Source organism: Amphiura filiformis, chromosome 4, assembly GCF_039555335.1.
Source record: "Amphiura filiformis chromosome 4, Afil_fr2py, whole genome shotgun sequence".
NCBI classification, from domain to species: Eukaryota; Metazoa; Echinodermata; class Ophiuroidea; order Amphilepidida; family Amphiuridae; genus Amphiura; species Amphiura filiformis.
The window spans coordinates 12,611,531-12,637,201 of NC_092631.1; the positions used below are offsets into that span (position 1 = coordinate 12,611,531).

Genomic DNA, 25,671 nt, shown 5'->3' on the forward strand with positions numbered 1-25,671 from the left:
TAACACCGCCATTTTAGTAGTCATTGATAAACGTTTTTTTTTGGAAACATTCATTATAAAAATTACACATTTTAACATTTTAACATTGCAAATTACAAAATACAAGATCAATCCAGCTCTTACCTTTCTAACCGCAGGGAATTATCTTGTCATTAACATATCTTTTGACAATATTTTTACAAATTATGATTTAAAAAAATATATTATATAGGTATACATAGTCATTTTATAGAGTTCTGGATTCAGAGAGAGTTACTGTTTCACTGTTTCTCAGAATAGATCTTGTGGAGCTGTTCTTGACTTGTTACAGTTACCTTTCTTGATTTTCCATTAGCTGCTGCTACCAAGACTGTTACTCTTCCGTCCCATGTCCATGCCGCCTTCACACGGTGACACTGCTCAACAAGCTCTTGCGCCCTTTTCAGAAGTTGTTGTGTGAACGGGGTGAGCAGATCATGAACCGCGATTTTGGTTCCTTTTAAGTTTGTCCTGTTCATTATGAACTTATTTCTCACATTATATCTACTATTAATATTACATACAAATTTATTCCCACATTATACTCCTGCTGATCTCAAACAAGTTCCCATATATCATATCGCCCACCATGTGCCCACTGTGATATCGCCATCGATACAGCTAAAATTTAAGATAACCTCTGCATAAGGCAAAAACAAATGTTTGTTTGTGGGATTTTTGGGATGGTAGGTCGGTCAGAAAAATATATTTTTAATGACTCGCTACTACTGTACAGGCCTGTAAGCAATGAACATTGGTCATGAAAGATAAATCAATTCTTCACTTCAGACCTCCAATTGGCTCCAAAACGCAAGATACACCATAGAATGGGTTCAATTAAAATGACTGCATAATTACAGGCATAAGACGCAAAGTTTATTGGAAACATTGATGCAGGAATGGACAATTGTAAATGTTATAATGACTTTACAATAATGATTTTCCACAAGAAATTGTTGTTGGCCAAATTTAGCTTTTACACACAAAAAAAAAGTAATGAAAAAACTTTTTTTTTTTTTTAAACGGGTCTACCTTGATTTTGGCCAATTTTGGGTCGGTCGGTGCCGGGAGGGCAAGCAAAGATTTTTGCCTAATGTAAAGCACCTAAGTGGGCGTAAAAAGATAGATTACACTCTTAAAATTAACTCCTCGCAAATGAAAATGACAAGACCATAAGCGTCTGATAAAGAAGACCAAGAAGATGTTCCGCGAGACTATATTTACCAGTCGTTGTTCATAAGACCAATATTATGGGGAGCAGAATACACAAAATTTGTCTTTTATTTATGACCTTTGATATTCCTTTGTCGCGAGCGACAAGTCTTTCAATTCGCGCGAGTGTCCTTGACTATGCTTAAATGGTCACGAAAGGATTCAAACGATAACCTCTGCCCCAAATAACCCCAAACCACAGAAGTGATGATGTAACAATAAATTTTTAATTATCGCACCGCACTAGTACGTTCTACAGAATATTCATATTATGCTGGTCACTCGCACCTGTAAAATTAGTATCTTTGAAGAGAGCGGTATATGATTGCTGTGGTAGTTAATCCATCCTATTACATCATCACTTCTACGGCGAATTGTCTGAAACTGCTCCCCGGAGGATGTATAAGAACTCAGTCAAGGGGTGACACTAGATTCACGGTTGTTCTATTATCAACGCAAACCTATGGCATATGCCGCTGGCTTGCTACTTAGAAAATGAGGCCAGTTATCGATCGGTTATGAATAATTAATTTCGATCCCTTGATCATGTTAATTAGGGTTGGCAAATAACGCTGATCAAATAACACTGATCAAGTTTTTTTAAACATGGCAAGACCGGGATTTCTGTTTAAGATAGGAACATCATTAAAGTGGCAGCTGTTTGAATAAAAATAACAAATATCTGTATGCGGTTTTGTGACTTGTGACAAACACATTTTGGTAACAGTTTGTAAAATCCATACTGCACGCAATATATCCGCGCTAAACAATAGCAAAAAATACAGATTCATTCGCAATACGCGGATTTAGGGTTTCTTTACCGGAAGTCAATTTGTGCCGAAATTCCTTCCCATAATGCAATATGCGTATTGCATAACAAAGAATATTGATTAACCTCCGAACTGTATCTATTGTTATGCAAAATGCTTATTGCATTGTGGGAAGGAATTTCGGCAAAAATTGACTTCCGATAGAGAAACCCTAAATCCGCGTATTAGTCAACACGCTACCATGCATTGTCAGTCCACGTGCTTACATACAAATTTATTCCCACATTATACTCCTGCTGATCTCAAACAAGTTCCCATATATCATATCGCCCACCATGTGCCCACTGTGATATCGCCATCGATACAGCTAAAATTTAAGATAACCTCTGCATAAGGCAAAAACAAATGTTTGTTTGTGGGATTTTTGGGATGGTAGGTCGGTCAGAAAAATATTTTTTTAATGACTCGCTACTACTGTACAGGCCTGTAAACAATGAACATTGGTCATGAAAGATAAATCAATTCTTCACTTCAGACCTCCAATTGGCTCCAAAACGCAAGATACACCATAGAATGGGTTCAATTAAAATGACTGCATAATTACAGGCATAAGACGCAAAGTTTATTGGAAACATTGATGCAGGAATGGACAATTGTAAATGTTATAATGACTTTACAATATAATGATTTTCCACAAGAAATTGTTGTTGGCCAAATTTAGCTTTTACACACACAAAAAAGTAATGAAAAAACGTATTTTTTTTAAACGGGTCTACCTTGATTTTGGCCAATTTTGGGTCGGTCGGTGCCGGGAGGGCAAGCAAAGATTTTTGCCTAATGTAAAGCACCTAAGTGGGCGTAAAAGATAGATTACACTCTTAAAATTAACTCCTCGCAAATGAAAATGACAAGACCATAAGCGTCTGATAAAGAAGACCAAGAAGATGTTCCGCGAGACTATATTTACCAGTCGTTGTTCATAAGACCAATATTATGGGGAGCAGAATACACAAAATTTGTCTTTTATTTATGACCTTTGATATTCCTTTGTCGCGAGCGACAAGTCTTTCAATTCGCGCGAGTGTCCTTGACTATGCTTAAATGGTCACGAAAGGATTCAAACGATAACCTGCTGCTCCAAATAACCCCAAACCACAGAAGTGATGATGTAACAATACATTTTTAATTATCGCACCGCACTAGTACGTTCTACAGAATATTCATATTATGCTGGTCACTCGCACCTGTAAAATTAGTATCTTTGAAGAGAGCGGTATATGATTGCTGTGGTAGTTAATCCATCCTATTACATCATCACTTCTACGGCGAATTGTCTGAAACTGCTCCCCGGAGGATGTATCATAAGAACTCAGTCAAGGGGGTGACACTAGATTCACGGTTGTTCTATTATCAACGCAAACCTATGGCATATGCCGCTGGCTTGCTACTTAGAAAATGAGGCCAGTTATCGATCGGTTATGAATAATTAATTTCGATCCCTTGATCATGTTAATTAGGGTTGGCAAATAACGACGCCGTTAGTTTTGAGAACTCTGCCTGTTGAATGCGAGTAGCAAGCTTAAAGAGCGCCAGCTAGCAGAGCTGAGAGCAATCCGGTGATGGCGTACAAGTATTTCCCATCAGGCACCAATGATTTGTTTTTTACAGAAAGTCTACTAATTTGATAATGGAATAACCTTTCGCAATAGTTATGTCGAAATTATAAATTGGTGTCAATAATACGACGGTAGTGTATCACTTGAATTTGATACGATATCCAGCCAGCGATTTAGCGATAAAAAACCTTTGACCACTGACCTGACCTACCGTCACGTGAAGCGCCATATTCGTTTGTTTTATTTCCTCGTGTGATAATAAATATCATTCAAACTATAGTTGTCGGCCGTACATGATGCAATCATGTCTACAGTAGAATTCATCTCGACCTTTGCAGGACTTAACCCCATTAAAAGCTATTAAACCAAGATAACACTCATTGAAACAGCTCAACTGATTAAATCGGATCTTCTCTGGCTGTGCACATGTGACTGTTTTCATGTGCGATATCGCAATAAAGTTTGTATAATAGCTTCAGTTGGGTAACCGATTATAAAGGAAACGAAAGGAAACAATGGTATGTGTACTTTTGTTCACGAAATGAGACAATGGCGTGCTTTTTGTAAACCAGCATTCTTGAAAATGAGCAACATAATGATTGTTGACTTAACACGGTTTGGAAATAATTTCTTCATATTTTTGGTGTTATCTGTCGTTTACATATCCTTCCTAAAACACAAAAGTACGACCCTCTCCAAACACCTAAATTAGCTAAAAATTTAGGACATGTTACAAAACTATATTGTCTAGAATTTTAGAAGAGTACTTTTAATATTGGCCGGTTATTTTTTCACACAGCGACGTTAACTAGGCAATGTACTATTACCTATAACATTAACTAAAACACCAAAGTACGAATATTTCCAAACATCTAAATTAGCTAAAAATTTAGGACATGTTAAAAACTATATTTTCTAGAACTTTAGAAGAGTACTTTTAATATTGGCTGGTTATTTTTCACACAGCGACGTTAACTAGTCATATCCCCATAACGTAGGGCTATTTGTAGAGGTCACGCGTCAATGGGAAAGAGCACTGTGTATTGTGTATAGGAAAACGGACAGTAACTGCAGTATGAAACGTAGTTTATTACTGGCCTAAGAAGTTTATTTTTAAAAACAAGTAAATAATCATTACTCACCGTTCTATTTGATCTTGTGGATTTCTAAACAAGTAATGAATTGAAACGCCGCAACCGGATTGCTCTCAGGTAGTAAAGCGGGCGCACTTTCAAGCTTTGAAGCTTGCTGTTCACTACCGGTAGTAATATTAATTAAGTGATGTCACTGATGTGCAGAGTTTCTGGAATAGGCCTACCACTTGTATCGTGCATGTATATTGAATGCAGCTTGCTGTATTTAATATGTGTAGGCCTATTACAAGAGTTTAGGCCCATCGAAAAAGCAATTGAATAATATCAGGGGCTGTGCAATAGTTTTGAGTCCTGGGGAGGGTAAAATGGGGGGGTACCCATATCTAAGGATTTGAGCTTGAAAATAATAAAAGCAACATGTTTTTCCCGCATGTTTTTCCTTTTCACACATAGCACGGAAAAAGGGAGACCCATGTCTAAGGATTTTTTCTTCAGTAGACCCATGTTTTAGGATTTTTCGTGGGAAACCTTGTACTTGAGTACCCCAGTAAATGTCCGGAAACGCTTATGATATGGACATTTTATTTTGAACAAAAATCCTTTAATCACTATTGATGATTTCGCCTACCATGGTCAATAATGAGTAAAACATCGGTTTGGGTTTTTTTTAAGTTTTCTTATTGTAGGCCTACATCTACAAATCTGATGTATTTAATCATTATTTGGAATCCCAACAGGGGTGGTCACAATATTTTGGCAGGCTGAGAGGGGGAAGCTATTTATTTATTTATTTATTTATTTATTTATTTATTTATTTATTTATTTATTTATTTATTTATTTATTTATTTATTTATTTATTTATTTATTTATTTACCTGCCTTTTATATATATTTATTTATTTATTTATTTATTTATTTATTTATTTATTATAATTATTAAGCCTTGTTCAAGTAACTCGCCTCTACGCACTCACTTGCACCGGCTCAACAAATCAATCAATCAGTTAATCACAATCAATCAATCAATCAATTCACAAACAATGAATATGAATAAATTATATGATATTCAATTTCGATCAACAGACGTATCACAACCATCAAACAATGAATAAAGGAACTGATCGACCAAGAGCCCTCTTTGAGTGTGAGTGAGTGATTAAACAAAATAAATACATAATTATTTACATTAAAAAAAATAAACAAATAAACAAATAAATAAATAAATAAATAAAAAATTTGAACAAATGGTATCGTAGCATTGCATTCACAAAAATGAACATTGCTGACAGGAGGACTCGAACCAACAATCTTGGCTTCATCAGTCTGATGCTCTACCACTGACCTACGACGGCGGGTAGTGGTGAGGATCTAGTTTTTAGCCTATACAGTGTTCGTCTGTGATAATGCCGCCTCGTGAAATAAATATAAAATAGACAAGTTATTTTGATATCAATCTTTTTTTTCAATAGAGCCGTAACATTTTGTTTAAAGATCTCAATTTTTATTTTCTTTGGAGCAGGGAAAAACATTTCCCCTTTTCTACAATTTGCGCCCAAAATAAGAATCTACTTCTTTTATTACTGATTTAATGTTACACGTCTCACAACAGATATTTAGCTGGTTTAGTGGTCTTGCACTGTGCTTTTTAACCGGGAGGTACCGAGATCGATTCCCACCTCTGCCTACAATTTTTTTCAATCCTGGGAAATAATAAGTTTATTTGGCTTCACAACGCTAAATTATTCATGACTTGCCCGATCTGGTGGTGTAAAGTGCTCTCCATAACATATGAATATTAAGCAATAACACAGTGGCTAATTTAAATAAGAATGCGGCACATGCAAATGAGGGATTGCCCTCTCCAGGAATTGCTTCATGACTCAGTCTTCAAATGACATGATAACGACCAATAGATAAATAGTTACGGTGACCGAAACATTTTGGGCCAAAGAACCCGTTTTGGGGATTTTCTCCAAAACTGAGCATTTTTGCCCAAATTTGGCCTCACAGATGGATTTGTCAAGTCATTTTCATTCTAAATATCTCTACCATTATATACTTTAGACCAACAATTTAGAACTTATGAGACCTAAAAGTTTCCACAATTCCAGGGTTAAGACCACCCTTGTTTATATACTGACAGCTACTGACCACACTGCTCATATTGTTTGTGGCAGATTTGCCGTTTGACAAAGACTTCGTCCTTTTTGTATTTTTTGACAGAAATTATAACACAGTGGCATATGGGCACTGTCTAGCTACGAATTTGCTCACCGATAGCTTAACATTCAAGGCTGAAGCATGACACTGTGTGTCCAGAAGTAAACACCGACGATCACGATGGGCGATCGCATCAAAAATGTTGTTAAAATTGCACTTCAACTAAATTTTCGACTGTTCAAAATATGCAAACTTTACTCATAAGATACAGTTGACTCATCGAAATAACTTCCACCCAAATTTCAACATTAGTAAATAACATCCGTTGCAAAAAATGTCATCGCTGTCCGACCGAAAAACGATAGTAAGTATCGTGTGCAAATTCGAAGCTAGAGATCTCGAGTAATGTAATATGTGTAATTACGCGTAACCAAGGATTCTCGAGTAATAATATATCATAGGATAAGCCATACGTTTGCGCAAATTAAGTCAGTCACAAACTCAATGCGCAATCATGCGTGTGGGTGGTATGTCTTGTGGCAAAGAATGACCTGTGGAAGAGGTGATTTATAATTTTTAGTTCTGTAAAAAGATCTGACGGCAAATGGCGAGCGTTTCTTTCCATTACTATCATTATTGTGAAAAAACCAAGCAGCTAAGATGTTAGCACAATATGCTAGGAAAATATTGTTAACCGATGACCCCGTGTTGACTTTGGCTAAATAAGGCGTGTTTTTGCAGGGAAAAGTCCGAATTAACAGCACTCGATATCCATCCGCTATCTTGGAGAAATATGGTGTACTGAAAATTCCGGGGAAAATTCCCAGCAACTGTTAATCACTATTCGCCAGCGAAGTGGTTACAGAACTCCCTGGTAAACTGGACCACGCACCTTTTGGAATTGGTAGTACATGCCATGCCATAGACATTATGTCGCGATCACTTTGATCGTGGTGCAGATCTCAAAAGCGTGATCCAGTTGACATGGTGATAATCGGATTACACGTAAAACTTCGCTGGCGAACGTAAATTTTAGGCTAAGCGTTACTAGTGTACTGAAAATGGCTAGCAACTGTCAATCAAACTGCCGGCCGTGAAATGACTTCACTTTTTATAATAGGATTGAACACGAGTGTCACGGCCCTGGCACAAATTTAATATCCGAATCAATTGACATTTGGAAATAAGCATTTTCGTGGATATCTATTTAATCATACATGATATCATCAGGACATGCCCCTTTACGTGTGCGAATTGACGTTCAAATTGACGTTCGCGTTTGCGCAATACACAAAAGTCTCACCATTCGGCTATGCCACACCCAGAAAAAGTTTGAGACCTGACCAATGTGATGATTCGTTCCTTGTACAATTTTGGCTAGGAAAGAAGGATTCATCTTATTGGTCACAAATGAAGTGTTGTCGAAAATCTGTTCATAATTTATTGTCGGGTTCATTTCTGCATAAATACCACTGTAATATCAGTAATATCAGTCACTTGAAACTACCGACACAATCAGCATAAGTTAGAATATCTTGGTTTTGGACGAAAAATCCGAATCGGCTCTTTATCCTTCGTTATACGGTGAGTGCCTATTGCATTAATTTATAAGTAATATTAACGGCTCTGGTAGCAACGTTTGGACAGTATTGTTTGTGGGACATGAGAGCACATAAAATATATCAAATTGCATTCTGAATACGAAGAATGTCCTTCTGATATCAAATAATTTTGATCTTTTGAAATTCGCGATATAATACACATTTTATGGCAAATGATATTGACATTTTTGATATTTAACAGTACACGAAGTGAACTTTATAAATCTAATGATTTTTCTCACTATACGTGTTATATTTTAAAAATAATTTGTGGTGTTGTTTATGTATTTGTGATTCTTTAAAATGCAATCTATTTTGTAATACTATGGGCCAAAGGCTTGAATTTATTTAATAAAATTGAACGAAAAAATAATGATATGTACTTAAAGTGTATGTAGCTGGGATGAAAAGCCGACGATCAATTGAACATTTTGGGGACAAAAATGTGTATCTTCAATATGAAAGGTCAAATTTTACAATTGATCTATGGCTTTTCATCCCAGCTACATACACTTTTTAAAGTACATATCATTAGATTTATAAAGTTTACTTCGAGGACTGTTAAATATCAAAAATTTAAAAAATGGCAAATTTTAATAATTTGCCATAAAATTTGTATTATATCGCGAGTTTCAACATTTTTTTTAAAAATATTTGATATCCGAAGATCATTCCTCATAATTCATAATGCAATTCGATATGTGTGACATTATTTTCGGCGTAAAACATCCCGGCGTCGCCTCGTTGTTCTACTTAAAATAATGATGTCACCTGTGTTCTATCATATGAGACGGTAGCACGACAGTGGTTAAAGCAACTTTATCCTCTATCTCAAAACTGCCGCGGAAAGCGCAGCTTTAACGTGATTCTGTAGAACGCTGAATTATATCAGGAGCGTACCTGATATATTGTAAAGCTCCAATATCTTTTTTTCTCCTAATGCGTCTTAGATACGCACCATTTGACTTCGAGGGGGGGGGGAGCTTTTCTAAATCTTAACTATTCTGATTTTAATCTTGTTCATTTCTGAAAGGTAATCCATACTACCAGCATGAGGTTGTTTTTGATCATTTCGTTGGTGTGTGTATGTGGAATTACCGCTAAGCGGCGAAATAAGGTAAGTACGATCCTGGCGGAAATTTCTATACATTAGCATAACTTGATCTTTGTATAACAATACCTGGAAGTGCACACTCAGCTTAGGCCTACACTTGCCCCTTTACCACCCCTTTCAATCTTTCAATGCTGGGAGATTATAGATATGGTGATATCTATGATGTCCAAATCAACATTGCAATACTGGAGCGGGAAAGGATGTTGGACAATTTACGCTTTTGTCTGGCGACATTTTCCAGCCAGGATTTTAAACGCGATCCTGTCCTGCAATAGGACATTTTCATTGTTATACCGCGAATGATAGCTACTAAAATTCTTTTTATCTAAACGTTTACAATCTGCTCTTTCACATGACATTTTCATTCATAGGAGATTCCTTATAGTTCTGTTGCTGAAACCCATCAAACAAGAGTCTACTTCTTTTTTAATCAGTTTGTATAATTATGGGCAGATTGCTGGTTTTGAGTTAAATTAAATTCAAAATATATGTAAATAGCGCCCTCAATTTCCGGACAAATATACAGTTTATAGAATACAAATTGCCACAATAGCAGATAAAGAGGAACAGCTCAAACTATATGTGTAAATGTTAGTGTAATAGCTGTTGGTATTGTCCGGGTCTAGATAGAATTGAACATTATATAATGTTTTGTTAGAAAATTTAATAATTTATCACATCAAACAACCGTGAAGTACAAAACGTTCAATAGTTCTTGGTAGTTTGTATTTCTTTCTTTGATAATTCCCGTTGGTATACAAAGGGATCCGAGTGACCCAACGTCACTATCTGGGCTGATTCAAATATAATTACTGTATTACAGAATCATGGATCTGAGTTCAACAACCCTATAATATTCTACACAATATATATAACCTTAACAGTCCAGAGGTCATAGCATAAAATCTAGACTCCTTAGAGATGACAAACTATATTATAGTTTGTGTTTCATTGTGTCAAACTGGATAATTTGAGGTCATTTTCATTGCAATTGGTTATTTTGAAAATGTTGATTTAGCCGTTAACATCTTTTGACCTGTCTTATTAATTAGGCATTCTAGAGATAATGACATTTGCTTTTTTTTTACTCCTTAGGACCCCCCAAAAAAAAAAAACCAACATTCTGCTATTTGAAACTTTTATTTTAGCATTTTAAAAGGTTACCCCCTTATGTGATCTTTGTCCCCCAATAACTCAATTTGCTCAATTAGGGTGTCATTTTGGCTTATACTGGGTCGTCAATGACATTGGATTAAAAAGGATGGAAGTAGTTTATCATAATCACTGTTTTGAGACAAATTGGCTAGCATAGGCGTAGATCCCTGGACGACGAGGGGCAATCTCAGGATTATTGAGATAGGGGGTTCCCCCATGTTAATATCATTTTTGGCCTTAAAGTTTCGCGCACTTCGCATGAATTTATTCCACTTTTACACCATATTTCACCAGTTTAGCTTCAATATGGCAAATAGGCCTACAGCCAGTTTTGACATCCAACACTCGTCATTCCTACCAACCATGCCCAAAACTCGCATTTTTTGTTGAGGAGTCATGCTGAGATGCCATGGATTTTTAGACGAACAATAAACCATCTCGATGAATAAACCTTGCAGTGCGTTGCATGTGACTGTGTTTATCGATAGGCGATCAATATAAAGTCATGTGTAAGCGACTGAAGCAATATCCTTTTGAGTGATTTGTTGCACACCGACATCGCCCGGTTAATAATTACATTATACAGCCAGAGACACTGAAATGAATACCCGGGATCGATACACGTGAATGTGCTATGCACGATTGATATTCAGACGATAAATCTTTGGATACCGGGGTAGAAAATGATGAATATCTTCCTAAATGATTTCGTATAAAGAAACCAGATTTGATTCCTTGCACTTGAATATTATGTTCAACGGATGTTATTGTCGTTAGCTAGCGTCTTGAGAAAGAAGCGAGCGTCTTGAACTCAAAAACTGACAGAAATATTCTGATTTTCTGATGTGAGCGCTCACTCACATGGCGTATACATGCTCACACCCACACAGAGGTCACACACAGCGTAGTGTGAGCACTCACTCACATGGCGTATACAAGCCACTTACACACAGAGAAGTCAATTACCGAGCTATTGTCAGTAGCCTTAGTCGGGATGTCCCTCGGCTCATTATGCGTCTCAAAGGTCGGAACAAAATGGACATGCGAAGCTGTGGATTCAACCTACCATGGCGATTTCTGCCATGAAGATATCGGGGTGATGACACTGTGTGTTGATGTACACTCAAACACGTGGCAAATAATTCCTCGTATAACCGTTGCAGACTTTATATTGGATGTATAACATTCGATGTAACATGTTCCCATTATAGGTCCGATTTCTCGAAGCTTTGCTAGTGGTCAGGCTTCCTAAGCCAGCAGGCTAGCCCTACCTATGTTGATCCATTCTATTGATTCATTTATCTAGGTGCTGTTCGAGAAACCGGCCCTTAGAGGTATGGCGGACACAATAGGATGGCGCTGCACGAAGTGGATTAAGTCTTTTGAATTTGGGGTGTTTTGCCCATGACTGCCCTCCTATTGTGCACGCCATGCTTCGAAAAGGCTAATTATATTCGCAGTAATGTTTAACTAGTATAATGTAGATGAGATGAGACAGTGTTTTTAAACACTATCTCATCTCAGTATAAAACATGTTTAGCTTATGCAATGCTTGCAAATGATTTTTCTTTTTGAACATTCGTTTTCATTTTTGTGTGTCTTTCTATAGTTTGCCGGGATGGAGACAAGGTTAGATAAGATCATCGATTCGAATTTGTGTAAGTTTTGTTTCACGAAGCTAGGAACTTTTTATTTTATTTGATATATCTGCAAGAAACAATAATAAAACATAAAGCAAAATTAATCTAAATTATTACATCAGCTATAACCCTGGAAAAAGTAACTAACTATATACACTTTACGTACATATCATTAGATTTATAAACTTTACTTCGAGGACTGTTAAATATAAAAATATCGATTTTCAATATGAATTTCCCATAAAAGTTGTATTATCTCGAGAATTTCAAAAAATCGTGCAACTTTAAAAAATTCATTTCGATTTTTTCAATGTAACGATACTTATTTGAGCAGTTTATATAAGCACACTGCCACACACAAGAAGTGGTATGATAATAATGTTGTAAAAGTGAAATTCAAGTGAAGCGATGATAACTAAATATGGATGTTTGTTAGGGAGTTTATATAAAATGGGGACCCCCAAAACGGGGACCCCTTAAAATCACCCCATAAAGCTAATGACAAATTTCTAGGGAGTCCCTGTTTTTGGGGTCTCCGTTTTACAGATTGACCCAGGGTAATCTGTAAAACGGGACCCCCAAAACGGGGATCCTTTAAAATCTCTTCATAATGTTAAAAACGAACTTTGAAGGGGTCCCCGATTTTACGGTCCCCTATTTACAGATCGACCCATGGTAATCTGTAAAACGGGGACCCCTCCGCCCCCCATAAGAAAAAACGAGGACCTCTTAAAATCACCACATAAAGCTAGTGACAACTTTCTAGGGGTCCCCGTTTTTGGGGTCCCCGTTTTACAGATTGACCCAGAGTAATCTGTAAAATGGGGACCCCAAAACGGACTTTGATGGTCCCCGTTTTAGGGTCCCCGTTTTACAGATTGACCCAGGGTAATCTGTAGAACGGGGACCCTCTCCTCCAAAGAAAAAACGGGGACCTCTTAAAATCACCACATAAAGCTAGTGACAAATTTCTAGGGGTCCCCGTTTTTGGGGTCCCCGTTTTACAGATTGACCCAGGGTAATCTGTAAAATGGGGACCCCAAAACGGACTTTGATGGTCCCCGTTTTTAGGGTCCCCGTTTTACAGATTGACCCAAGGTAATCTGTAGAACGGGGACCTCGAAAACGGGACCCCTATTTTTTCTCTCTATTTTACAACTGATGAGTGTCCAAATCTCAACAATATATTCACTATGTATATACTAATATTTCAAATGTGAGTTGGGGATCGGAAGGCCTTAATTTCTGAAGTAGTAAGGACTTCTTATATATTTTCCAACATACAAAACTTTGGGGTCCCCGTTTTTAAGGTCCATATTTTCCAGATTGACCGAGGGTAATCTGTAAAACGGGGCCCCAAAAACGGAGACCCCTTAAAATCTCTTCATAATGCTACAAACGAACTTTGAGGGGTCCCCGTATTTGGGTCCCCGTTTTACAGGTATTTGGGTCCCCGTTTTACAGATTGACCCAGGTAATCTGTAAAACGGGGGCCCCAAAAACGGGGATCCTTTAAAATCTCTTCATAATGCTACAAATGAACTTATCAGGGTCCCCGTTTTACAGTTTGACCCAGGGTAATCTGTAAAACGGATACCCAAAAAACACGGGCCCCTTAAAATCTCTTCATAATGCTACAAACGAACTTATATATTTGTCCAACATACGTCAGGATCTCCGTCAGGGTCTCCGTTTTACAGATTGACCCAAGGTAATGTATTATTTTGTTTAAATCCCACAGTTACTGCAGTTGATCTTACTGGAGGTACTTGTAGGCAAAGCAGTACCACCCACGAGGGTGAGCCTGCTCGTGCTATTGATGACAAAGCTGACGGCCTTTGGGGTAGTGCTGGTTGTACACACACAGGTGAGTTAACTCAAAAGATTTGCAACTTTAATTTGGTATTTCTATGGTCAAAAAATAATTTGCTTCCGCACCCCACTTCCACCTTCGATGTACACTCTAAGAGTCTTAGAAAACAAAGTGCTACAAAGTGAAGGTTTTTTTGGCTGTCTTCCAAGATACTTTCAAGAACCACTAAACGTTCTCCAAATGGTCTTTAGATCCCCTTTTGAATCTATAAGGAACCTTTTTGTATGTTTTTATAGTCAACGTATAAAGAACCCATGGAGAACCTTTCTTGCTCCATGAGAGACAAAAAAGGTGTACGAGGGGGTATCCAAAAGTTTTTGACATCACCCAGAAGGAAAAGAGCTATATTGATGAAATTTTGTCAGTGTAATCAATGGTCCTTATGTACATTATGGTCCTAAAAATGGTCTCATAAGTATATTTACTTTCTTTACATGGGGCACTAGATGGGCAGTAGGCGCATAACCTGCAATATGGTGAAAATTGAGGCACGCCTCATGATTAAGTTCCTGCATTTGAAGGGTTAGGCCTACAATGCTCAGAAAATCTATGATGAAATTAAAGCAATCTACGGTGATGATTGCCCATCATATGGCACTATTGCTTTTTGAAAAAGGAAATTCCAAACTGGTCACATGTCCCTCACAGATGAGCCAAGAAGTGGACGTCCATCACTTACGGATGATGCGGCCACAGTGAAAAAACTCAAGAAAGTGGAGGATCTTATCACGAAAAGGTTATGCGCCTACTTCCCATCTAGCGCCACCTGTGAAGAAAGTAAACATACTTATGAGACCATTTTTGGACCATAATGTACATAAGGACCAGTGATTACACTGACAAAATTTCATCGGTATAGCACTTTCACTTCTGTGTGATGTCAAAAACTTTTGGATACCCCCTCGTAAGTTATACAATTTTTTCTACGAGTGTCCTTATACGTTCCTTCCATTATTCCCTTTCCACCTTTTTGTCTCATATGTTTTTTTTTGTTTTTGTTTCTTTCCTTCCTTCCTTTACACCTTTATTTCCTTCCTTTATTTCTTTCTTTCTTCCGTCTTTTCTTCTTTCACACCATCAACTAAAAAATTCTGGCATAAAGCGTAATATACCGACGGGTCGTGATGTACCGACTCGTCGGGCTTCATGGGGGAGTGGGCAGTGGTGTAACGTTAGCCATTTTATTGGAGAGCGTCGCGATTTGGGGTACAGGGCCTGATTGGGTGCGCTAAGCTGTTTTACGACAATTTTCTTATGGGATTTTTCAGATTTTTTCAAATCGATTGGGGACACGTTCACCTATGACGCTAAGCCACGAGGGGCGCCGCCCCCTTCGTCTACGCCTGACGCGTCGCTATAATTCAGACATTATTATCTCCATCCCTATACAGTTTCTAAACGCCATATAATCCATTTACATGAATTTGCCTTTCATTTCATAATTTTTTGAACAATGATGTGTACAGTTGAGAATAAACGTTTTGTTTATTTGTTTGTGCATTTTCAGCCAATGAAGCATATCCATGGTGGGAGCTAACCTTACCTACAAGCACATGCATATATTCCGTGTCTATTCTCAACAGGAAAGACTGCTGCAGTAAGTGTAATATTTAGGGATTCAATCATGCTTCACCATTGTTCATCACCGTTAACAACGATACGGCCATGTCGTCTACGTGGTTTACTCCGAGCGAAGAAAACCACGCAGACGCGCCGGACGCGAGTTGTTTTGTGAGCAACGGTGAAACATGATTGAATCCCTTTCAACAACGAAATTAAGCTAAATAGTATAATTCACATAATTAAACAGGAATGTCATTATATCATTGCCACTCATGATGCAGTTTTGTCTGAAGTAGAATTCACCACGACCTTTGCAGAACTTAAACCCCATTAAAAGCTATTAAACCAAGATAACACTCATTGAAAAGAGCTCAACTATGTTAAATCAGATCTTCTCTGGTTAAATCCACACTACACATGTTTCTGTTTTACCTGTGCGATATTGCAATGAGCTGGTATTATAGTTTCAGTTGGGTGAACGATTATATAGCACACGCAAGGTAACAATACTGTGTGAGCCTTTGTTTCCGAAATGAGACAATAGTCAGCATATTGTTAACCAGCATTCTTGAAAATGAGAAACATAATGGTTGTAGACTTAACACGGTTTGGAAATAATTTCTTCATTTTTTTGGTGTTATCTGTTGTTTACATATCCTTCCTAAAACACCAAAGTGCGAATATTTCCAAACACCTAAATTAGCTAAAAGTTTAGGACATGTTACAAAACTATATTTTCTAGAATTTCAGAGAGTATTTAAATATTGGCCGGTTATTTCTCACACAGTGACGTTAACTAGGCAATGCCCAATTGCCCATATACCTATAACATACACTGTTTGTAGAGGTCACGCGTCAATGGTGAGAGTACTGTGTATTATGTATAGGAAAATGAACAGTAACTGCAGTATGTTACAAAAACGGTGATTTCTCGTTTGATATCAGCAATAAAACTACAGAATAAAACGTCAATACCTGCAAAATATTGAATTCAACTTGGAAACTTGCATAGGCACACAGGTTCCAGGCATGACGAATTCTACGCGCTATCGCGTAACGCGTAGTCGCGCTTGCGTTCGCGTATACGCTGCAGTAAATGTGTGGATTCATCACGGATTAACGGTTGGCTCCTGAATAAAGGTATAGGAAGAGTTGTTGAAATAAAAATTGTTAGTTTTTGAACTTGCAGTGTATATTACCTATAAAAACACAATCGACGGTATTGACTGAGATAAAGCACTTTTGGATGAAAGTAAACACAGCACATAAAGGAAGTACGCACTTAGTAACGCGTCCTACACTTAGTAACGCGTCCTACACCAAAACTTGATCTTGTTATGGCAATTTGATTGATACGGTCGTATGCAGAAGGAATCTAGTTTGATTCCAAATTTGCTACCAAACACTCTAAATTGACAAAAAGTGATACCAATACATGTATATGGAATTTGGTGCATTTTGTAAGTCGCGAATCAAAATGATGCTCGAAATTACTAAGCGTGTTCAAGATTGCGTGCCCGCGATGTGCCCCTGCAAACTATCGCAAGTACCCGTACAATGCGTGGTTATAAAAAAAAAAAGGGCAATACAAATTGGGTTTTAAGGTTATTTTTCAATATATTATTGAAAAATAACACTTTGATGTTTTGCAAAAGTTCATTCTACAAATCATATACTTTAAAAACTTGGTTCTTTTATTGATGTTAATAAGTTATGTACTAGTACGTTTTACAAAAGTGTTGTTGTTTCAGCCCTCTTTACAACATAACTCAAGAACCACATGACCTACAAAAGTATATCTGTGATATTTGAATTCTTCTACACACTCCCTATGAAATGATCAATGTAATTTTGCTAGAGTTCACTACCATTCGCAAGATGCTGTAAACTACCAAATCGCAACAATTTAAAATAATTGCTAACCTTAAGTTCTTTTTTTTTTCAGGGGAACGGCTGGCTGGTGCTAAGATTTACATCAGTGAAGACGAGCCTAATCACAGCACACGCGATGTTGGCACTCTCTGTCAGACAGTGTCTAACAAAGATGCCACTTTAACAAGTGAGATAGCGTATCCCTGTGCATCTCCCATTACTGGCAAGTACATCACCATCCAGCATGAGAGCGAAGAAGCTCGTATTTTGACCTTGTGTGAAGTAAAGGTGACTCGGGGAAAAGGCTGCCAGAATGAATCTTAATCAGATCGAGGAATTATATTATTGCATGTAACATTTTCTTGTGGTTCTCTCGGATCAAAATTAATTAATAATTTCTTTGTAGTACTTTTTATTAAGATCTAAACCGGGGATCTAAATATCTTTGTTATGTCAAATCCCCGATCATCTTCAAAAAGCATGATGGCCCAACCAATTTTGTGGATACTTAAAGCCATAATATACGATCATATAATATGAAATTGATTTTTTTTTTTCAAACCTAATATTTTGGTGTATTATTTTGTGTTTGCAAATGTCCCTACTTTATACCAAATGGTAAAAAATAACAAAATTAAAATTTAACGGAAATCGTATAAAGCAAAACATGTTATAATTTTAAAGGAAAATAAACAGGTTTCTTTTGTTGTTTTAGAAACACCCAGTTATTCATTGATAGTGTTGTGTAAAACAGTTTTTGACTTAAATCATGTGACCAAAATAGTTAAAGGGGCCGTGTCAGATAATCCGGGAAATAATTATAATTTCAGCACTAAAAAGAATTATGTTCAGCACAATTTGAATACATGATAATCAACGATTTCATGAAATACCATCTCCCCCTGAAATGTGATATTCTTTAACTAAGTGACAAAGAATAACAGTGTAAGTATATAGAAGGATTTTTGTTTGTTTTGTTTACTATTGTATATTAATTCTTGGTAATTATGTTAAGCCCTACTTACTTTCAAATTCTCTTAAAACGGCATGCAAGGGGCTCTGCAATAATTATGTCTACCCGAGTGATTTATATTGCGCTACACACAGGCCCAACGCCTGGACGTTGATCCACAAACCTCAGCACACTTTACAAAAATGGTCTGCCAAAAAAGGCTTGCCCCTTCTCTTTTACCGAGCAAACAACCTCCTCTCCTTTATACATGACCTATTAATTGTCTAATTGTGTGTATGCACTTTATTCCGTAATCAATAAGTATCATAAACGAACACCTTTCTGGCACAACGAATCATAGCACAGTCGTGTAGGCATTAGACTATGGATACATAGATTGTGGGTTCGAACCCCAGGTAAACCGTTGTAGAATTTTAATTCTATCGATTTCTTTTTATTTTATTAAGTAAGAGGAAATAATAATGGTAATAAACTCGTGTTATATCTAGCCCTCATAGGCCTGTAATTACATATGTACTATGTGTTATCGCATTGCGGCCCATTATGGTTGCAGAAAGAAATTACGCGTGCCGCACGCCGTGTACGTACTGTGTGTTATGAACATCGTGCATGCGTTAATTCGACTAATAATTCCATCGTAATAATAAAACGCCGGTTCCGGCGTTTTATTCAAAATCTCGGATTTTGACAAAACTACTGCACCTAGAGTCTTGATTTTTGCAGAGTATATTGGTTTAATAAAGTACAATATAATCGTGTAAAAAAATAATTAAAAAAAAATCAGTGAGGGCGTCCTCATCAGCAAATGTTATAATATGGCTTTAAAGGGTCGGTTCACAGTATTTTTTGTGAGGCCTGAGAGCACATCAGACATATCGAATTGCATTCTGAATACGAGGAATGTCCTTCTGATATCAAAGGATTTTGAGGAAAAATTGTTAGTCCTCGAAGTAAAATTTATAAATCTAACAATAATGTACATAAAGAGTATGTTGCTGAGAAGAAAACCCCAAAACACCTAATTTTTTACGTCTCTTTTGAAAAAAAAATGTATATGGTCCTGTGTCACAACCTGGGGTACCTTTGTGTTACATAGTAAAAAAATTAAATGGTTCAAACATTTTACCTACACATCTCATTTGAAGTGGTTCATCCTCCTGAGCATTTTGACACATTTTTTATGGAAATCGGTTAAAAAATGAGAGAGTGCGGGCAAAAACAATCACAAAGTAGGGAGGATGTAACCCCACCTCTTTTTTCCACATTTACAATCATTCTGAGCAAGTATTGGTCTTTCAAATGAACTTCTGTATTTATTTACTTGGTTTAGATGTCTGGGAGTCCATTTAGACATTTTTTTACTAGATTCAAATTTTTAATGGGAGTTTTAAATCAAATTTACGATATGAATCCCTCCCCCTAATCCTCCTCCCCCTAATCCTCAGCCACCCTTGGCACATTTCATGCCAAACGTCATAAGAAAATAATTAAAAAATATTTTAAAACAGGGTAAAAACGTGAGTAAACTAGAATAAATTAGCCTCAATTTAAGACCTAATTGAATCCGCTAAGTGAAGGAATACTCAAGAGACAGTGTTTTGAAATCCAAGCTGCACATCAAAATGTAACAAAGCCACCTTTTTGGGTACCCCAGTATATGACACAGGATCATATCTATAATACGAAAAGTCAAGATTTTCAAATGATTGTTGTTTTTTCGAGTACTAATACTATTAAATGTCAAAAATATTCATTTTATAGATTGCCATAAAATTTGTATTATATCGCGAATTTAAAAAACAAAACAAAATTATTAGATATAAGAATGCAATTGTATATGTCTGATGTGCTCTCAGGTCCCACAAAAATACTGTGCAAAAGTGGGTGACCGACCCCTTAAATGGCTAAAATTGGACAAATATGGCTCCTGTCATACCACACGCCTTAAGGCATTTGTTCAAGGTACTACGACTCGACACCTATAAGAATTCCTTTTATATCAAAACAAAATAAAGAAAAGATAAAGAAAATGCATATTGACATATAAATGAGCGTTTGTTTTCAACTCAACAATACTAGGATCAGAAAGGGCACCCGGATGTTAACTTAAGAGGACAAACCTTAGTATCATTTACAACAATAAGGCTTTTACGAATTTAAATATAAAAATGTCATCTGCTAAAGAATAGATAAAATTGCATAAAATACGCAATTTGTCCTTATAATTTGTATACAAATGTCAGAAAACATAAGCTTTCAAAGTCACAAACGTAAACCTCGTCCTCGTGCATCAAATCCCGTGAGATATTAGCTCCTGTATCAAATTTGATTTTGGTTTTCGTCTAAGGCTCGGCTAATTGAAGTATCCGTGTTTATGGCAAATTAAGATGAAAATGTATCCACGTACATAGGTTAACCATTAGCCTGAGTACAAATCACATGCAAGAAAAACGGTCTCAAAAATAGAGGGAAAAAGCATTGTAGCATTTTAACAAGCTTTGAAAACAACATTGAAAATGAATAAATTAATGTGATTAGAAACATGCTTAGTATTGGTTCAGAGGTTCTTGAAACAGAGTCGGTGTTTATTGAAAAGAAAACCCGTACCATTAACTAATTTTTGGTATAGCAAGCTTAACATAAGGCACAATTAGTGCGGCGTCACTGAGCTTTTATATCCAAGAGACGGCGATCTATTCAAATGTAGATTTAAATTATACACATTTTGATCTTGAAATCGTTCTTGGTTGTTAAACTATAAAAAAACAGTGGTTTGACGTAGTTGGTAAAGGTCGCAACAATTGTAGGCTACTGTGACTATCACTCTAAATGTATTCCCCAGTTAATAACTGAAAATTGAACATCATACTTGTTTCGGTAGTATTATGAGTAGTATGATTTTTGCATACTATGAACAGAAATTATAATACATGTATATTTACAGAGTTCAAAGGAAATACCCCCCCCCCCCAAATGATAGCAAACATTTCTTTGCATAACTTGACGTACATTTTGTTGATTTGAAAAATTCTAAAAGCTGTGAATAGAAGAATTGTTTTGCTACACTCCCAAAGTTGTTTCATTTCCAAAAACACTTTATTTGGTCAAAAATAATCACATTTAAAAAAAATGATGCTTTCAGGAAATGTTGCACTTTTCAACATCCCATACATTTCATGTACAAAACGTTCTCGATATCAATGTTTTGATTGATTTAAAGTAGCTGTGTAATCTCAGACATGCATGTAGTAAAAGTACAATAACTTTAAGCATATGCGTAGCGTATTTGTGCGTTAACAAATTGCGCGACACGCAACGCGATGCGTTGTTGCGCGCGTGTACCCTGGCTGGTACAACAAAGATTTTCTTTCCTTTTCGATTTCAAACACGAGTGGAATAGTGAAATAAAATCCTTAAAATATTGCAGTTGGAGTTTACAAATCTGGATTTTCATTCCTTGTATTTATAAAAAACATAACAAAGTACAAACATATCAAAAAAACTCAATTTCGCGAAAGAAACAATGTACACAGCCGCGTTAATTGTTTTCTTTTTCTTTTCCTGTTTATGATCCCTCATAAAACTAATTTTGAGGGAAATCCAAAAGGGTGAACAATTACCTGTAAATGGGTTCCCAGCAAACACAAAACGTTTTCGACATCATTCGAAAAAGGTTATAAACGGTTGTCAGAAAACGTTTAAATGTCGGGTTATATAAAGGGTATAAAACGTTTTCATAACATTAAAAAACATTTTTTGATAATTACTGCCCAGCAAAAACAAAATGTTTTACAAAAAACGTTTAAATGTCAGGTTATATAAATGGTATAAAACGTTTTAATAACATTCCAAAAACATTTTTGAAAACTTGATACAAAACTTTCTAAACAGAACGTTATTTGGGGGTTGAAAAAATATTTTTCGAAAAATGTTTGCCCAAAATATTTGCAATAACGTTTTAAATACGTTTTCATGACCTTTATATAACCCGACTAAAATGTTTTGAAAAAAAACCCAACATTTTAAGAACATTTCTGTGTTGGCTGGGTGCAAATATTTTAATATAATGTTATTCAAGTGTGGACAATATTTGGCCAAAATGCTTGCAAAAATAGTTTAGAATAAAATTTTGAAAACATTTAAAAAACATTGTTGTAGTGTGTTTTCATACAAAACCCGACATTTTAATGTTATTAAAACGTTTTTACCTAAACCAAAAGCCAAAATATAACTTATTCAAAATGTTTTTAAAATGTTTTTGTGTTTGCTGGGTTAGCTGAAGCACCTTGATCTAAACTGATGGATTTCTTGAATAAATGCGTAATAATCATAATGCTGGTAACTGACAGGAGCATGTCCCCCGTGGGCGTTTTTCAAAATCCAAGATGGCGTCCAAAATGGCCACCATTTTAATATTTTTTCATAATTTCCCAACCAGATTTGGGTATAGGTACTACTTTATGTTTAGGATAGACCACTGTTCTGGCATTGTAAATACGACTGTTCTGGCGTTGTAAATACGACATAATTAAATTAATTAATATCTTACTAATTAAGCCACTTTGAGGCATGGTTTTTGGTGAATATATAGAGTAGAACATAACAAACTAATATACCAATTTTCTCAAAAATGTTAAAAGTGTCCAATACGTCAGTATGTGATACGGCCGACGATTTACTAATGATTATCCTAGGTGTTGAGATATCTGAAGACCTTAAGTGGAATAATCATATCAACAAGATTACCGCTAAGTCTAGTAGGGTTCTCGGTTTCATCAAAAGGAACCTGAGATCTTGTCCAAGCAATTTAAGATCAAAAGCTTTCCAGACACTGGTCCGTCCCCACTTAGAATATTGCTCAACAGTGTGGAATCCTCATACCAAAGAGTTGACTGATAAAATTGAAACCATCCAGAGAAGAGGAGCAAGATTCGTATTCAGTGATTACAGACGTACCAGCAGCGTTACCACCATGCTGAAGAAACTAGACTGGAAACCACTCCACCTGCGGAGGAAAGTCGCATGTGTATCTATGTTTCATAAGATTGTCAACAATCAGGTAGCCATCCCGGCACACGAATTCGTGCAGCCGGTCCAAACGCGCAAATCTTCACGCCTCAGCCATAATCAATCTTACAGTAGACTAACAGGAAGAACTGATCAATACATGAACTCATATTTCCCACTCACAACCAAGAGTTGGAACAACCTGCCGCAACAACTAGTGGACATTAAACTATCTACACAATTCAAGACAGCCGTGGCTGAGCACATCTTCAGCCAGGAAGAAAGCACCCAACGAGAATAAGTAACCGAAAGCACCCCTCAACTTCCTCTCGTCTGACCTCCGAAGGAGGTGTTGAGAGTACCTATCAGATTCAGATCCTCCTATATCTAAAACCATTACAAACAAGTGTCTTCCGTGCCACATCCCAGCACATCCTTGTTACCTCTGGTGTCCCTTATAGGGATTAGTCCTTGAGCCTATCATTTTCTATACAAAATTTGCCTTGTATGCAGATAACATTGTTCTGTACCTGACAATATCTCACTGTACTGATATTATGCCGGTCCAAGAAGATGTTAATTTGCTTGCTGATTGGATGGATTCCAATGGCTTGATACAAAAATATGCTGTATTGTGCATATGACATATCATACCGTATATATGGCGGACTACTCAAATGCATTCAACAAAAGTATGATTGCAAACTACCGCGATAGTTCGTCTCACACACATAACAAATGCACTACGATCAACTAGGTTGATGACAACATTTAATTGAATGGACTGCGGTGAAGGACACTGGTTCAAATCCTTTGCTTGGAGCCAATCAATAATTTCATGCACAACCTCTATTCCTTCCACAGTGACTAAAGCACCTTCTAATGACTTTTCATATCGAGTTGTCCGATATTGGAATTCCCTTCCAGATTCCGTAGTAGTTGCGTTTTATTGTACTCTCCTGGCTGGTCTTGGTTTTAATTCATGTCATATTTTATGCGTTTATAATATGGATTTTAGTGTGTATAATGCAAACTGTATGCACAGGTATATGAGATCCCTGGTATCCCTCAATTATTCTAATCATTTATATCTATATCTATGTCCTGTGCCTTTAGTATGTTGTCATGTATAATTTTATTTGAAGGAATGCTCCTTTGTAATAGCTGTAAGGGATGAAATCAAAACTCGCCCGGCGGTTTCCATTGTTTAGAACAATAGCAGCCGGACGGGTCGAGTTTTGATTTTATAACCAAGCTTATTGAGCTAGCTAACTTAGCTTGCTTACTCCTTTGATGTATTCTTGCGAAATTGTAATAACAAAATAAATAAAATGATCTGACCGTTGGCATATGCTTAATAATGACTACAATCAGAATTCAAAGTCACGATAAAAATTCAGATCAAGAACGACAGATCTTCATAAGCGTTCATGACTTTGTATTTATTATTTTTAAATCAGTTAAAGTTCATTTTACTTATAGTTGGCGATATTTCATTCAGTATGAAAACAAAGCTTCCTCTGTTCTGACTTCACTATGGACTGACAGTATAGACATAAAATATACCAATAGAACAATTACACAATAAACTATTGTCAGATAAAACTAAGTGTGACTTACCCTCCGCCATTCTTAAACCAAGTAAAGCATCCAGATTCACATTTTCATATTCACGAGAGAAGAAACCAGTTGTTTTTTCAACAGCTCTTAGAACTCTAGTCACAATATCATTACAGCGATTTAACGATTTTGTTTCACCATTATTTATTGTCAAACAATTGACCAGAGTTAAAGTGTGAAGGTAAAGAAACCAAGATTTCTTCATTTTGATCTCAATTGTTGCTGTTTATTTTTATTTTAAACCGAAATGACTATTCATTTCTTGTCTGTTAAAAGCAGTCTTCGAAACTTAACTGTTGCAAACAATATAGCGGGCGATATCCGATAGCGGAGCTCATAACCAACGCAGTCGCTATTATATTGTGACATATCACACACACAAT

The 25,671-nt window shown here is 36.5% G+C and overlaps 2 protein-coding genes across 2 annotated transcripts in view; one reads left to right on the forward strand and one right to left on the reverse strand.

Moving 5' to 3' along the window:
* LOC140149687 (UPF0764 protein C16orf89 homolog) overlaps positions 1–25,628 on the reverse strand; it is a 56,716-nt gene extending 31,088 nt beyond the window's left edge. Inside the window, exon 1 of the mRNA XM_072171760.1 lies at positions 25,289–25,628. Coding sequence (XP_072027861.1) covers positions 25,289–25,493 — 205 coding nt within the window. The 5' untranslated portion in view covers positions 25,494–25,628. The remainder of the gene's footprint in view (positions 1–25,288) is intronic.
* LOC140150556 (fucolectin-like) lies at positions 8,318–18,301 on the forward strand. Its single transcript, XM_072172591.1, has 6 exons — positions 8,318–8,454; positions 9,505–9,588; positions 12,350–12,398; positions 14,122–14,247; positions 15,761–15,850; positions 17,762–18,301. The coding sequence occupies exons 2-6, from the start codon at positions 9,523–9,525 to the stop codon at positions 18,010–18,012; spliced, it is 582 nt and encodes a 193-aa protein (XP_072028692.1). The 5' UTR covers positions 8,318–8,454; positions 9,505–9,522; the 3' UTR covers positions 18,013–18,301.
* Positions 25,629–25,671: the final 43 nt, after the last annotated feature.